The sequence below is a fragment of the Lynx rufus genome, unplaced genomic scaffold (genome assembly GCF_022079265.1).
Source record: "Lynx rufus isolate CCGP_SWC_20201006 ecotype Redwood Valley unplaced genomic scaffold, mLynRuf1.p SCAF_5, whole genome shotgun sequence".
NCBI lineage: Eukaryota > Metazoa > Chordata > Mammalia > Carnivora > Felidae > Lynx > Lynx rufus.
The window spans coordinates 12,297,077-12,313,956 of record NW_025814867.1 but is presented as its reverse complement, the minus strand read 5'-3'; the positions used below and the strand labels follow the sequence as shown (position 1 = coordinate 12,313,956).

Genomic DNA, 16,880 nt, shown 5'->3' with positions numbered 1-16,880 from the left:
GTTTGAGGGGTGAATGGGAGACATTGAATAGGTGGCCAGAGGCGGGGAAGACTGCGCAGGCGCACCCATCCCTGGAACAAAAAGTCACGATATATTATCCACAAAAATAATGCAGGTGCCAAACCCTCTAGATGCCTAAGGCGTGGACCCGCTCCCTGACCGTGTATACTCGCTGAACCCAACTTCTTCTCTCCCTTGTTTTGTTTCCACATCAGAATACGCCACCAACAACCCTGACCTGTTGTTGGTCATATTCCAAGTGACAGGCGTCAGCCTCCTGCCCCCCCTGGGGATCGCCATAGCCGTCATCATCATCTTCTACTGCTACCGTGTTCACCGGCAGCAGAAGCTGAGCCCATCCTGGGATACCAGCAAGCCACGAAAGCTCATGGAGTTCAGCGAGCACCTTGCCATCATTCTGGAAGACGACCGCTCTGACATCAGCTCTACCTGCGCCAACAACATCAACCACAACACAGAGCTGCTGCCCATTGAGCTGGACACCCTGGTGGGGAAAGGCCGCTTCGCCGAGGTCTACAAGGCCAAGCTGAAGCAGAACACTTCTGAACAGTTCGAGACCGTGGCGGTCAAGATCTTCCCTTACGAGGAGTACGCCTCCTGGAAGACGGAGAAGGACATTTTCTCAGACATCAACCTGAAGCACGAGAACATACTGCAGTTCCTGACAGCCGAGGAGCGCAAGACGGAGCTGGGGAAGCAGTACTGGCTGATCACGGCCTTCCATGCCAAGGGCAACCTGCAGGAGTACCTGACGCGGCACGTCATCAGCTGGGAGGACCTGCGCACGCTGGGCAGCTCCCTCGCCCGGGGCATTGCCCACCTGCACAGCGACCACACCCTGTGCGGGAGGCCCAAGATGCCCATCGTGCACAGGGACCTCAAGAGCTCCAATATCCTCGTCAAGAACGATCTGACCTGCTGCCTGTGTGACTTTGGGCTTTCCCTGCGTCTGGACCCGACCCTGTCTGTGGATGACCTGGCCAACAGCGGGCAGGTAAGTTAGACCTGGATCCCCTTACTTGTAGGGGGGCCCCGCCCTACCTCTCCATCCATCTCCTGTGTCTTTTGTCTCCAACGGTCCTGTGCTCTCCACACCTGTCAAGGGAATGTAGCCGAGGTCGGGAGTTGGCCCTGGGAATGCCCCACTGTCTTCTGCCAGGGTGTCGTTACTAATGGACAGCATTTCTCCTCCTGTTTCTGCAGACCTCTTCCAGTTCAAGACAGACATTCTTCTCCTTGAGTCGGTCTTCATTTTTCTCCCGTTTGCAGAGTACATTTCATTGCTTCTAACGCCATTAGTGCTTTGCCTCTATTTTTTCCCCTCTCTTACTCTTCTACTGAGCACTTCCTACTCGGTACCGTTGGTGGCCACATTGTTTTCTTTTTACCATTCTAGAAGGCAACCTCCTTGAAGCCCAAATGCACATCCATTTGGTCATATCTAGCACAAAGCCTTGAACGGTGAAAGTGACCAATAGATACTTATTGAGTGAGTTGACAGACTGAGTGAATATACAATTCTACAGTTTTTTTTGAAGCATCTCATAGATGAAAATAGAAACCTTTTTGGGTAAGGAGGTATTGGAAAGTCACTAGAAATTACCAAGCCATCCTTCACGAATGACGGCGCTCCATGTTTTCACACACTGGAAGCTTGATGTGGATTATAGTAGAGTCTGGAAAGCACCGTTGTTTCCTCTAAGAAACTGGGGGTATGTGCTTCTGAAGCATTCAGTTACTCCTTGGTCTGGCCTCTTGGGTCCATAGCTGCACAGCCATTGTTGAGGTAAACATATGGAATGCAACATGGACAGATTAATATGGCAGGGTAGTGAGTCATGCAATGACCTATTGAAAAGAAGAATTCCCTCTGATACATACGATTAAGAAACATTCCTTGGGATAGTAATATCAATTCACATGACCTGCCCTAGATTCTTGAAAAGGTAAGGACTTCATTGTTATTTAGTTAAGCTATAGATACTGCAAAATCAGACATTTAAGTGATTGCTTCCCTAGAAATATCTTTCTCCTTTTTTCCTGTGTATACCACTGTTTTTGCATTATCAGCCATTGTCCAAAGAAAACTGCATAGCATGCTCATCACAATTCTACAATGATCTAGATTTGGCCTTCTACTATAGAAATACTTACACGCAGCTTAGTTTAGTAGAGATTTTATGAAGGTACACTACATTCTTGGCACGCTACAATGTACCACGGAGTAAACAAAGAATATTGAAGCGTCCTTAAGTGACAGAAACTAATGGCAATTATTCTTACTTTCACCATAAATCTTGGTGTTTCAGGAATGAGAAAATAGTTATTTGCAAAAGCAAAAATAAAGTTCTAACATATCACAGATGTCGTCTCCCCAGTTATCTGTGAGGATGTTATTGTATAATACAGTGACATATATCATGAAGTGAGAGAAAGCAGCCCTGGGGTTTGACATTTCCTTATTTTGGCGTGCTTTGTTTATATTTTTGAAAGTGTGTTCAGGGAGAGAAAAACTATTTTTAAAAACAATTTCAGAGGCTGTCCCTTTCTGTACCAGTCTCATTATTTAAAAGAGCGGTGTGCTTTTCAAAGATCATCTGCATGTGTAGAGAACAAACATCAGTTATATTTTTAGAATAAAAATGCAGCTGGATGACACGATGGGCCTCAATGTCTATTTTTGCTTTAGGTGGGAACTGCAAGATACATGGCTCCAGAAGTCCTAGAGTCCAGGATGAATTTGGAGAATGTTGAGTCCTTTAAGCAGACGGATGTCTACTCCATGGCTCTGGTCCTCTGGGAAATGACATCTCGCTGTAATGCGGTGGGAGGTATGTATGGAGCACTCTCATACTGTGGGGGTAGACGTGTCTTCAAAATGATGTCACGTTGTTCGCTTCAAGCGTGATTCCAGGGGTACGACAGAGTTAACCCCACAGTGAGAGCTAGCTGAGATCGGTTAGTACACAGCCGTTCAGAATGACTGAGAATTGTGCTAAAAAGCCTAGATTTTTCAGCTGAAAACCATGTTTGGAGCAGAAGGCTTTCTATCCCCTTCTTTACAGTATAATTACTTTTCTCTCGACACATCTCTCCACGGCTATTTAAATATCTGGCAAGAGATGAACACTAGTAATATTTATAAGAATTCCTCCTGTTTGTCAAATAGATCATGTTGTTAGGAAAAATATCGGATTTTTGTTTGTTTTTATATTTGAAGGTTTTTAAACCCATCACCTATTTGCCTGGGTCCCTGTGTGGGGACGGCACTTCCTGTCTGGCCGACCCCGTTATTTTCTGCTGCTTGCCTGCCTGCCTTCCCCCCGTGGCACATCCAAAACTAACTTGGTTTTTCCTTGCACAGTGAAATTTGTTTAACCAAGTTTCAGCCCCTGAGAATAATTTTCTGCTTGAAAGCTTTGACAGTTCCAAAACGAATCCTTCGACCAGTATGAGTTGTATAAGAGACAGTGCTGTTGTCACCGTCAGAATAAATTTACCTAGATTTCGGTATCTTTTCTATCCTTTCAAACCCGTTATTCTGTAAACATGAGCTGGAGATTGTGTCTCTGTCTCTCCCTCTGTCAGCGCAGCCAGCTTATTAAGGCCCTATGTGAACTCTCTGCTTTCATTGTTATCAATGACTGAAGCCCTTTCCTGTTGATATTTGCTGAGTGTGGAAGAATTCGGGCTAATGGGGAAGAACTGAGTTCACCAACTTTTACGAGGTCTAAAAATGGATACAGTATAAACAAGTTTTCCCAAGGAAGGAACAGGATCTCATTTGCTCAGCTAGTCTCAGAAAACCTTTCATAACCTTCAGGATAAGAACGGATGGGTTTTGGGGAACCGGAAAGAGGCCATCCCGGTTCTCATTTTGTTTGATCTTCAGCCCACAGTCCTGCGTCTCTCATCTCCGCTCAGGCTGCAGAAACTCAAGTTATTTATCGCTCCTCACTTGAATCCAGCTGAAAGCCCTTCACTTGATTTAGTGTGTGAACTCACGTATTAAGCCCTTTTCTTTACCTTCTTTTGGAAAGCATTGTGGATTTTTTGGGGTTTTTTTGGTTTAGAGGTTTTTTGTTTTTTGTTTTTTTCGAAGGGGGTGGAACGTATCTTAAAAACATTAAAGACAGATTCTTCGCTTCATCTTAATTTCAGAGACTTTTCCTTTTTTTAATATTTTTTAAGTTTTCTTATTTTGAGAGAGAGAAAGAGGGAACATGAGAGCACGAGCAGGGGAGGGGCACAGAGAGAGGGAGAGAGAATTTCAAGCGGGATCTGTGATGTCAGCACAGAGCCCCATGCGGGGCTTGAACTCACAAACCATGAGATCATGATGACCTGAGCCAAAGTCGGATGCTCAACTGACTGAGCCACCCAGGTGCTTCTCAGAGACTTTTCTTCTGTATTTCAGGAGTCCCATGGAAGGAACATAGAGTCGGCAGATAGACACATTCCCTCCCAGCTGTTGTAGATACACAGGTAGAAGGACAGGTCTTGCCCTCAGGAAGCTTGACTGATGAGACAGACTTTTTTTTTTTCTTCTTTACTTTAAAAAAAATTTACAAATTCATCAATTTCTTGCCTTAGAAATAAAATCAATTATAATTCCCCCCAGTTGATGTTAGGCTTTAATTTTGAAGGTCTAAGAAAGAGGGTGGGATGTAGAAAAAACTTTCCTTAAGCTTAAACCTTCTTTTCTCTCACTTGAAATGCAATGTGTGTAATTACTATCTTTTATTGACCCTCTGATTTCAAAAAAGGAAATGTGGAATCTGAAGCTTAACTTGGTGTGGCGAATTAGAGATTGAGATTGTATTTTGCAACATAGGTCAACTAATATTCCATTCCATCCAGTTTTATTCTGAGTAGCAGACATCTAACTGCATGCGGGAGAATGCTAACCATTAGGGGACAGTCTTGTAGGGAATGTGAAACCCCAGCTGTCCTGCCGTTAAGGGACGCCATTCTGTTCTTACAGTTGAGCCCAGACTCTTCACGTGAATGTTAAGCCCTCGCTCGCCTTTCTAGCCTCATCTCCCCATAGCACCGTCATTCCACACGGCACATCTTCTATGAATGCGTTTTAGGTCTCAACCCTAGGCTTTAACCCGTGCTATTGACTGGGACCGAAGTAGACTTCTAAACACGCAAGTGCAGGTCAGTTGTGACCAGTGCCGCACGAAGGTAAGGCAAGGACACAGGGCCCCAAAAGCCCACGTCAACTGAGGGGAGCGAGACAGTAGGGTCGGGCAGGGAGGGCTCTGGAAGGATGCGTAAGACTTAGGACCATCCTCTTGAGTTACTTCTTTATCAGCCTGTCTCTGCGAGGCGGCTCGAGGGGAACAGAGAAAGAGCACTACCACCCCACTGGACAAGTCAAGTCTTTCTTATCAGATGACAGAATGGCAGCAGTTGATCACAGCACTCTTCCGAAGTCAACTGGTACAGCCCCCTTCACACGGAGGAGCTCGAGAGGTGGGCTGCAGTCATTGAAGAGGGTGGTCCAAGTGGAAAGGCGTCCTGGTGGAAACAGCTCTGATCATGAAGAAAGCCACGAAGAAGTAGTAGCCACCATTCCCTGGGCACTTGCTTCATGGGTCAGCTCGTCCAGCCTACCGAGCACTCTCGGGCACTGGTATTAAATGCTGCATTTTACAGATGGGAAAACTGAGGCTTCGGGAAGTGGGAAAGCCGTGTGGCCATAACACTGCTGGCTTGACCAGTGGAGGACATCGTAAAGAAAGGACATCACGGATTGGGCAGCCAGTGCTACCTTGTGCATCCTGGCCTCTAATTCAGTGTCTTTCTGGAAGTAGCCAGCAGGACTGTCACACTTGAGGAACGTTCAGTGATGGCCTCACTCGTGAAAGTCTCCAGGGATGGACTTTCCCGTCTCCTCTGGGTGCATCTCTATTAACAGATTCCTAAAGCTCTTAATTTCTGAGCATGTTACAGACTCAGTGCCTTAAAGTCTGAGATAACTTCTTTATCCTTATTTCTCTGAAGATCTGTTTATTCGTTCATTCCTTCTCTTAACAAATATTTATTGAGTACCAGTTGTAGGGCAGGCATTATTCAAATGCTAAGGACACAGCAGTGGGGGGGCAAGAAAAAAAAAACAGAAAAAATGCCGTCTCTGTCCTCCAGAGACAAGGAGTCTGTGAAGAACTAATACTGTAGAAAGAGGGGTAATGAACAAACAGATATGTGATTACAGCACCGGGGTGGGAGTAGGCAGATATGAATTTAGAAAGCAAAATAAAGAGGGACAGATGACAGAGTGCATCATCTCGGACACTCGGATCACCTGAAAGAACACGGAAGTCAGGAAAACAGGTCTTTCAGAGTTGTTTGAAGAAGGAGCCGATCGCAGGAGGTGATTGGTCTGTGACTGTCTCAGAAAGGAGGGAAGTCGTGAAATCGTCCTTCAGCAAGGACAGACCCGGAGACGGGCCCTGCTTTACAAAGAAATCTCCGTCCGGCTTTTGGTTTATTTGGTGTTCATGCAAGCGTTTGCGGTGCGTGGGAGGCGGAGGACGGCGGGGACCCTTTCGGGGCCCCCCTCTGGTGAGCACAGCAGACACAGTAGGAACATCCCCCCCAGCCAAAACGGACCCACCAGAAAACCGGCTTCCAAATAAATCCCTGGCCACTGAGGTCTTTGAATAGAAACTGACACACGGCAGCCGGCGGAGCGGGCGTTTAACAAGGGGAGAAGACGTAGCTCTTAAGCATCCCGTCTGCCTGCCACAGGCCTGGAAGACAGAAAGTCACATGAGTCAAAAAGAAAGGCAAAAGAGAAAACAACGACGACGAAGAGGGGTGGGGGAGGAGGGCTGAAGAGAGGATAAGAGGTGCTCGAAGTTTTCCTGGGTTTCAGGGGAGCATCATTTAGAAGCAGATACAAAACTCAGGGGTGCTGCCTCGAGGACCACTGTCAGCCTGCTCTGTGAAGTTGGAACTGCATCAGAACAACAGCTGTGTTCCAGATGCCGACTTCCAGAGGAAGAGCATCGTGTCCCAGAGACTTGCCCTCTGCGTGCGCAAAATCCGGGGGGGCGAGAGGCAAGGGTGGTTTCTCTTAAGAGCCTCCTGAGAGACATGAAAGGAAGCTGCCAGGGTCTGGGAGGGATGGCTTCCATCAGTGGAAAGACTCTGGGGAAAGCCTGGGAGAGGGGAGCCGGAAAGGAGAACAAGCCCCGTACGCGATAAAGAAGTTCCGCAGACAAGATGATGTTTGAGGCAGCCGGGCAGATCCCGAGGTGTCGTGTCGGGCCCTGGTGCGCCTGGCGTGGGAAGCAGCCTGAGGGTGGGACAGAGACTGGGTCCGAGTGAATAGTTCTGTCGTGCGGACGTCTGCCTGGGGTTGGTTGCCTCAGAGCCTGGAACAAGAATTGAGCCCGAGTGGTTTATTTGGGAAGAGATCCCAGGAAATGCCAGTAAAGCGAAGGCAGAAGCGAGTCAGGAAAGGGGAGGAAGCCGGGAAATGGCAGGTCATCAAGCAGGCCATCACTGCGGGCAGCTGGAACAGAGTCCTGCTGGGGACTCCGGGAGCAGACACGCACACGCCCCGGGAGCAACCATCCGACCCACGGCAAGCCGGCCGTTTTCCTCCCAAACCCCATCCATCGTGGGTTCAAGGTCGCTCCCGGGGCGAGTCGGAAGGGCGAACACAACCTGCCCAGCGCGTTCCACCTGTGTTGGGCGAGCGGGCATGGACAGCCGCGTGGCCGGCGGCCTCCTGGGAGTATATGGAGTAACGGTGCGGGGAGCCCGCTCCCCCCTTGACTGGCGTGATGACAGTTCCTCGCAGAAGGGAGGCCTGAGCCGTGGCATCGTTTGTTCAGATGCACAGACGGCACCTCCAGAAAATCACGCATTAACGCCGCGGCCAACACTGCCCTGATCTGGTGCTCGCGGCACAGGTTGTGATGGGGTCCTCTTCCCCCACCTCTACCGCCACCAGCCCACCTGTTTCGCCAAAACCCAGAATGGACCAGCGTTTGGGTTTCATGCTGGTCAATAAAAACAGTTAGGGAGAAGGCTGCTTGTTGCCATCAGTGAGGGGTTTTCTCGTTGGCTCTTTTGTTCTTTTGCATAACTCGTTTAGAAATTACACACCGGAACCGTCCGACAGATTCCATAAGGTTCCCCTTCTCAGAGCCATGTGGTGCGGAGGGGCCGGCCAAGGCAGGGAGGGACACGTTTGTCACATTTGTGACAGGCACGTTCCCACCTGGGGCTGCCCCAGCTGGGCTTGTTCTGGCCAGGGGGGAGAAAGAACTCACCGAAACGCTTAGTAGAGAGGAGAAAGCATGCAGGCTTCCTAAAAAGGCAAAGCCAGTTCATCAGAGGAACAGTAATACAGCCCGCAATTCTGAGGGTTCTTCCCGGAATCCAGCGTGCTCTCTGGCCTCGGTTTTCGCAACTGGAAAATGAACTGTTGGATCACATCTCTCAAGACTCTTCTTCAGCATTCTCTGACTCATTTGAAATGTTGAAAGTATGTTTAATAACTTGTATTCAGTTCCTCTGTCAAGACGCAACTCCCATTCCTTGCAAAACACGTACAACAGTCCTGCTGAGAGCATGGGCTGCAGAGGGTGCTGGCCCTCGGACGGGTTGTTTCAGATTTGCTACATGATGAGGACAGAGCGGGGGTGCGGTGTCTCTGATAGCAGTCTGGGGTTGCCCAGGACACCCAAATGGCATTCCTTCTTCCTGTAATTTTCTACAGTGTTTTACCCAAGCTTCAGTCCCCAGTGAATTGGGGGGGGGGGTGCAAAACATCTATCTAGTCTTTTATCAAAAAGAGATAGATTGAGAAGCACTCATCATAAACAGTAAGGGGAAAATTTAAATCACTTTTTTGGGAAGTTTGTTTTTGAGAGAGAGAGCATTTGCGTGAGCAGGGAGGGGCAGAGAGGGAGAGAGAGAATCCCAAGCAGGTTCTGTGCTGTCAGCATGGAGCCAAACTCAGGGCCTGAACTCACCCACCGTGAGGTCATGACCTGAGCCGAGGTCGAGAGTCACGTGCTTAACCGACGGAGCCACCCAGATGCCCTTAATCACTTTTAGTCCCGGCATTGCACCTAAGCCACTTTTGTGAGACTAAAGATGAGGAGTGGGACAAAGATTTGCTTTGGCCTATATCCATCTACTTAGTAATTTTGGAGTTTTAAACACATGCATTTTCTAAAATAAAAGCATTTTAAGCACCAACACGAAAAACAGATAAGGACAAAAGATAAATAGACGGGGATAAAAGACATGTAACCCGGACCGAGCAATTTTGCCAGAGTGGATGAAGCATCTCAGCCCCTAGTTGCCTGAAACCATGGGAGAAAGTTGGAGCTGAAAACCAACCTCTGGTTTGGCCAGTCACCACGTCTGCTCGAGTCCCCGGACCGTCTGGGTTTCAGTGCTCGAGGTTTCATCCCAGGAAGGACCATCGGTGCCCAGCTGGCTGACAGAGGCTTCCTGCCCTCAGCCACCTGCCCCAGGGCTTAGGCCTCCACCTCGGTCTCTGTGGCCACCTCCTCCTGCTGAAGCAAAGAAAATATGCACGGTATCCTGAGGGCCTCTGAGCAGACCCGAGGAGCAGTTAGCACCTGGCCTCCAGGAAGAAAGAAACAGCCTCTCTTACAATGTCTGTCCGCGGTCATCCTCCACAACCTGATTAGAGACCTGAGAAGGCATTGCCTTCACAGTCACAGAAGGGAAAAAAAGGAAAAGAATGTTGGCAGACCGTGGTCTCCACGATCAGAGATTCAAGCCGCTGACTGACAGGCAGAGGGACACATGCTGCCAAGCACAGGTCATCTTTACATGTTATATAGGGCATGATTTAAAAAACTGGGTGGGAGTGCGTACGTTTAAACTGAGGGCGAAAAGCAAAGAAAGAGGAATTGCAAAAATCCTCAAGACAAAAAGCCTGCTTAGCTGTTTTGAAAAATATATGTTATGTAAATATGACATTCACCGGGAATTGAAGAAAAGTCAGCTGAAAATATGCATACACTTTAGTTTTTTTTTTTTTAACATGCATATACTTGAAGTCTCCATCCCGTTTCCTCACTGGAAAGACTACCTCGTTATTAAGGGATGGGGGTGTGCCAGTGTGGGTCACAGCATGGTCACCCAGACTTGTCTAATTTTTTTTTTTAGTGTTTATCTTTGAGAGAGAACATGCAAGTGGGGGAGGGGCAGAGAGAGAGGGGACAGCAATGAGCCTAGTGTGGGGCTCGAACTCACAAACTGTGAGATCATGACCAGAGCTAAGTCAGACGTTTAACTAAGCCATCCAGGTGCCCCAGACGTGTCTTATTTATTTATTTATTTATTTATCTAAAATGTTTTTATTTATTTTTGAGACAGAGACAGAGCAAAGCGGGGGAGAGACGGAAAGAGAGAGACAGAGACAGACACAGAGACACAGAATCTGAAACAGGCTCCAGGCTCTGAGCTGTCAGCACAGAGTCCGACACGGGCTCAAATTCACGGACTGTGAGATCATGACCTGAGCTGAAGTCGGACGCTCAACCGACTGAGCCACCCAGGCACCCCCAGACTTGTCTAATTTAAACGGAAAAGGAGATTCATAGATCCACACTCTCCCAGTTCAGCTCAGAGAATCCATTCCTTGGCCAGCCACCTTCAGACTGCCCTTGACCTCACCTGCCTACGTTACCTCCCACAAGTCACAGACTCCTACCCCTCAGGGATACCAGGGAATCTGACAAATCTCACAGCTTCCCAAGGCTTTAGGAAAAGTAGGAAGTAATCCAGTTAAAATTCTCTTCACTCTGGGAAAGGACTGTCGCCTTTGTCTTCTTTTCCAAAGGGGCATTCATTACTTTTTCTTTAAGCAGAAAACAAGCCCGTGCCTAATGCCCTCTGCCATCCTCAGCTCGCCCCCATTCCCCATGGAAACCTGCGTTAGTCCCCACAGAACTTACAAAATTAGACACTGTGGTTTGTGGAACTTTGAAGATTAGAACTGGAAATTAAATAAATTGGCCCTGGGTTATAACGACCTCAACTCTGGAGATTTTTTTTCTTTGTTCTCTAGGAATCTTAGCCATGAGCTCAACACCTGGGATTGATTCTGATCCCGCCATTTTCCTTCCCTGACTGCAGTCATCCCCCGCCCCTTTCTGAGCACTGTGCTATGGGAATTGTTGATGGGTTAGTACGTTCACTTTCTCAGGAAGAAGCCCTGTCAAGGCTTCCTCAGGGTGACTTTGCCACCAGGGTCCGGTGGTGCAGTTTAGCTGAGAGATTGACCTGAAGAGAAAACACTTCTTTGACTGCTGTCTTAGGCTGGCTTTCCTAGAACTAATCTAAAACAAAGAGTTTTGTGCAGTGGTTTACTGAGGATGAGGTCTCAGGAGGAGGGAGGAAGGGAAGGGGAGAACCTCAGTAAGCCTGTAGTTTCAGGAGAGGTCTAGCCTCAGCCTCATCTCATGGGAACTCTAGAGTATGAACTGCACCACGGTTATCTCCCTGCAGAGGCAAGAGGGTTAGACTATTAATACTCCCACGTTAATTTATCATTGGCTGCCGGCTGTCTCTCAGGGTGAGGCTTTCTGGAAATCTCTAGGCCAGGCAGCTCTCATCAGCGAAGGGCAATCCTCCAGAGGAGGGTGAAGTTGTGGCCTCTTAGGACTCAACACCTGTGGCAGCTGGGGGCTGGTGCTCTTGGCTTGGTTAAGGTATAGAGCCAGGGAGCCAACAATGCCAGCTATGGCAGCCAAAACAGTTGGAAATGGAGAGCGTGTGGACCGACACGTTTTCTCAGGAATACTTGATATCATCTACAAATCCTATCCCATTGTATTGTATTAGAATATGCACACCTCAAGACATGGAAGTAAGAGGGCATCATATTATTTGACTAGGTTGGATTACAGGATAATCCGGAGGGTGACAGGGAGGTCATCCACTTCAGCCCCTTCCTTTTATAGAAGACAATATTTAGATCAGAGTAAACTGTGCTGAGAACCAGCTCTGATTACCAGTCCTCGGCTTCTAGAATTCGACCCAACTCCTATCTGTCGAGTGCCTGCTATGTATATGGCACAATTTTTAGCACTGAGCAGAGAATCAGAGGACACTAGACTCAGCCTCTGCCTTGGGCCTTAGGAATGTACAGTCTGTAGAAGAAGATAAGGGAATGGAAGAAAGAAATATTATGCAGATCAAAATTCAGATCTCACCTCGAGAGCGGTAAGGGTTTAGTGCTGTGGCACTGGAGGGGCAAAAGTAGACACACCAAAGGATGGTCTGTGCTCACCTCAATGTGATGGAAAGCCTTCATCACAAATTTCCTGAAAAAAGATCTTCTATTTGGGGGCTAGAGGAGGTGCCACAGAAGATGAATCTGCAAGTGGGCTTCTGGGAAAGGGGAGAAAACAAACAAATAAGAACAGGCAATCCATTTTCAAAATGGCATTTGCCTCAAAAGCTTCTTCAGTTCTTAGCCTGGAAGGGCAACTTATTGAAAGTTTTACTCATTAAACAAGATTATTTTGCTAAAAGCCCAAGGTCCTGGTTTCTGTAGGGAAAATGTTGGATCCAGCCCATCCTCCATTTCCAGCACAGCTTATTTTTATTTTTTGACATTTATTCATTTTTTTGAGAGAGAGTACGAGTGGGGGAGGGGCAGAGAGAGGGGGAGACACAGAACCAAAAGCAGGCTCCTCCAGGCTCCGAGCTGTCAGCACAGAGCCCAACGCAGGGCTCGAACTCACAGGCCACGAGATCATGACCTGAGCTGAAGTCAGATGCTTAACCCACTGAGCCACCCAGGTGCCCCCAGATATGTTTTAGTACAGGAGTGTTTTCAGTCTTTTAGGCTGTCCTGTGCTATACTGACATGTAGGGGATCCCCACCCACTTACTGCGTTGTTTTAGTATTCACTTAGAGTTTAGGCATTGCCACTTTGGACGGGATCTAAGATTCATCCATCCATCCATCCATCCATCCCTCAACAAAGTATTAATTGAGAGCCTCTTGTAGAGGAGGCCCTACCAGGGGTGCTGGGAATACAAGGATGACCAAAGGGAGTCTGAACCTACTCTCAGATGCACACAATCTTGTTAGATGAGACCAATAAATTTGACTACAGCAAAATATGATACATGCTAACATAGAGCTCTGCCCAGGACATCTAGCCAGGAATGTCTTGAAGGATATTCAAGGAAGTTTCTATAAAGAGATTCACTTTAGTTGAAATCTGAAGCCCTAGGGAAGGAGTACAGCATATCCTCTCTGATCATCTTTGTCACATGTACCGCTAAAGGAAAATTACCTTTTTAAATTTTGTTTGTTGATGTGTTGTCAATCTCTCTCCTCTGCGATCCCACTAAACAGCATTGCTCAATGTTTTTGTCATCATTGCTGGCCTTAGGAGTCTTTATAGACATTTTTTTCTTTTCTTCTCTTTTGTGTGTGTGTGTGTGTGTGTGTGTGTGTGTGTGTTTTAATTTTAAGTAGGCTCCACACTTAAGGTGGGGTTTGAACTATGACCCTCATATCAAGAGTTGCATGCTTTACCGACTGGGCCAGCCAGGCGCCCCAACAGTTTTTTTTTTCTTAATCCTTACTCTGCATCGGTGATTTTCCTTCCTGGAAGAACATACATAATCTAAAATTCACTGTCTCAATCATTTTTAAGTGTAGAATTCACTAGCATTAAGTACATTCACAGTGATGTTTAACCATCCCCATTACCTATTTCCAGAACTTTCTCATCTTCCCCAACTGAAACTCTGTACCCATTAAACAATAACCCTCCATCTCTCTCCCACACACATGCACCCTCCCAGTCCCCAGCAACCACCAGTCTACCTTCTGGCTCTATGAATTAGTCCATTTTAGGTGCCTCATGTAAATGGAATCAGATGATATTTCTCCTTTTGTGATTGCCTTCTTTCACTTAACATAATATGCTTGAGGTTCATCCAGGTTGTAACTTGTGTCACAATTTCATTCATTTTTAGGCTGGGTATCCCCATGAAGTTTGCCACCACCTATTAAACCTGTGTGTGTCCTAGGGACCTTTGTAGGGCTACAAACCATCGTAATGTGTAAGATTTCTCCACCTCCCAAGAACCAGTGTTGCCTTCTTGGGGCAACATCATCCCCCTGAGAATGCCTGCTTGAAAATGTAAGCTGAGGGACCTTGTTGGTCCCATTCTTCACTGTCCGCAGCCATTAGCACAGTCCCTAGCACGTAGCAAGAGCTCAACAATTATCCATTATTTCTCTGGCTCTTTCCACAACTACTCCTTCTTTCTTATTTTAATCCACTCTTCTTCAAGCATTGCTCTCAGAGGAATCACAGGTATATTTTGATGCTCAGTGGCTCAGGGTACTCAGCCAGGCTGCTCACCTTGTTCTTGTCCCCAAGCTGCCCACGCCCTTCTCAGAGGCCTTGTTCACCTGCTCTCTTTAACAGAGGTGAAAGAGTACGAGCCTCCATTTGGTTCCAAGGTGCGGGAGCATCCCTGTGTTGAGAGCATGAAGGACAATGTGCTGAGAGACCGAGGACGACCAGAAATTCCCAGCTCCTGGCTCAACCACCAGGTAAGGAGTTGCTGTTTTGAAGGGAGAAGCAGATTTGTCTGAAGTGGCCTCTAGTAGAGGAGAGGATTTTAGGATATTGGGCTTCAGTCGGAGGGCGGGTCGCTTGGTGCTCCACGATCCTGTTAGGTTCTGTTTCTAGAGAAAATGTCACTAAAGTGGACTCACACGGCAGACACACCACTCAAAGAGGGCTCTCCAGTAATCATTTGGAGGCCATCGTCCCGTTATGCAAGCCCGCTTGGGTCTGGTGGTAAAATATTTTGTTTGCAGCCTCTGCCCCTCACCCCCCAAGCCTTTACGTAGCGTGTTTATGTTTTGTTCCCTTCTGGGTTCCAAATATCGTCTCCTGGGAATCTTCCGCTCTAAGAGTGAGAAGTAAGCAGAGTCTGTGCCCCAGTGGGACTGGGGGGCAGGTGCCGTGTGCTCATGGCCGTGTGCAGGCCGCGCACACTGGGTTTGAAAGGACACCAGGTCTGCAATAAAAGAAAGCCGGGAGATGTAGGAAGGTCCAAGTGAACAAATAGGAAATCTGTCTGTGGGGAGCATCCTCAGGGCTACTGCTTTTTCTTTTCTTTTTCCAAGAGATGGTAGGCAAGGGCATCTGTGGAAGGGCAGCGGTTCTGGACTTTCGGGGTGAACTATCCAAATTCTTTGTTTAGGGGCATTTTGACGGGAGCGGTGATCAGAGAAGAAGAAGAAAGTGAGTGATAGGTTGCCAGGGCAAGAGAGCTGTGCGACATACTCGGTCGGGAGAGAGCGTGAAGGAAGGACGAGAGGGAGCCGTGTGCTCCTGTCTCACGGACAGAGCTGATCTTTCTCCTGGGTGGACCCTCTGATGGCCTCCTTTGGAAGAACCCTTGTCCACTGAAGGCTGGGCTAAGTCGTAGGTTTTCCGAAGGGCAAGGCAAATTGAGATAAGCAACAGAAACAACAAATCACGCACAGTCAGGAAGACAGATGGAGCCGGAAGCCTGGTCGGTGCCAAGCCTGGCCCGGAGCCACTTCAGCAGACAGTCCCTAATAAAGTCGGGGTAGAGCTTGAACCAGGCCATGGTAGCCCAGGGCTTCCCCGGGGTTTCGGGCAAACCCTCTTTGGCTGAAAATGCAAGGCTGTTTTTGTTCCTTCCGAAGTCAGCAGGCACTGGGGTTATTTCTTTCAAACCCCGTTGCTTCCTCTGCTGTATGGTTCTTGTAATGAAGCCATCATTCATGATGATAAAATTCTGGAAAGAATTTGCATAATACATTTTTTCTTTTAATGAGATTTGTTGCCCTATTGATTTCACGTTAATGCTTAATATTTAATTTAATTTACCGCCTGTAATTACAGGGCCAGAATAAAATAAATGTTACTTGTGTACCAACAGTACCACTGCACTCTTAACAGGCCATCAATCAATACCGTCAATTAGGTGAATTTTACAATTAATTCAACATCATGAATTCACTCACAGGGCAGGAAGGGAGGGAGAGGCTCCTGGGTGTGTCGGGAAAGTTACCTGTGGTAGATGCTCAACAGCAATGTGCCGGTTCTCGGGGCAGGTGCTGGGGTGTATCCGTCCCACCTGGGCCACTTGTATCAAAGATCACCAGTGACCATGGGGAGCCTCTAACTGTCGGACACACGCTCTACGTCTGCCTCTCTGTTTAACCCCTGCCTGCTTGGTTGCCAAAAAGGACTTGAAGTGATGAACGCGTTTGCATTGCACTGCAAAATAAAAATTACACCCGTGAGAGAAGACCCTTGCCACCGTACTGGGCAGCATTTCCTGAATGCCACCCCCTCCTTTTTTTAAATTTTTTTTTTTTTTAAGTTTTTGATACAGACAGAGTGCGAGTGGGGGAGGGACAGAGAGAGAGGGAGACACCCAATCTGAAGCGGGCTCCGAGCTGTCCGCACAGAGCCCGACGCGGGGCTCGAACTCACGGACCGTGAGATCATGATCTGAGCCCAAGTCGGACGCTTAGCCAGCTGAGCCACCCAGGCGCCCCCAAATGGCCCTTTTGAACGGCGTGTTTATGGGGCTGGACGAAACCTTCTGACAGAGCCTGGAGTCTAGCACGGCTGACTTACAAAGACAGCTGCTTCCTAGGGTGCAGCCTGATGTCGCTGGGAGGAGCGGGGCACGAGGGGTCATCCTTGGCAGCTGCCGGAAGCTGTCCAGAGAACGTGGGACTTCACAGGAGGAAACCAGCCCAAGGTTTGGACTTCACTCTGACTGGGGTATTTAACCCTGTTTAAATAGAAAGGTGTCTGTGATTC

At 47.9% G+C, this 16,880-nt stretch overlaps 1 protein-coding gene across 2 annotated transcripts in view; it reads left to right on the top strand.

Annotated features, from left to right (window-relative positions):
• Positions 1-16,880, top strand: part of TGFBR2 (transforming growth factor beta receptor 2) — an 89,380-nt gene that overhangs the window by 69,091 nt on the left and 3,409 nt on the right. For both annotated transcript variants that reach the window (XM_047099658.1, XM_047099657.1), the window contains exons 4-6: positions 216-1,015; positions 2,711-2,852; positions 14,490-14,617. In XM_047099658.1, the coding sequence (XP_046955614.1) occupies positions 216-1,015; positions 2,711-2,852; positions 14,490-14,617 (1,070 nt within the window). The remainder of the gene's footprint in view (positions 1-215; positions 1,016-2,710; positions 2,853-14,489; positions 14,618-16,880) is intronic.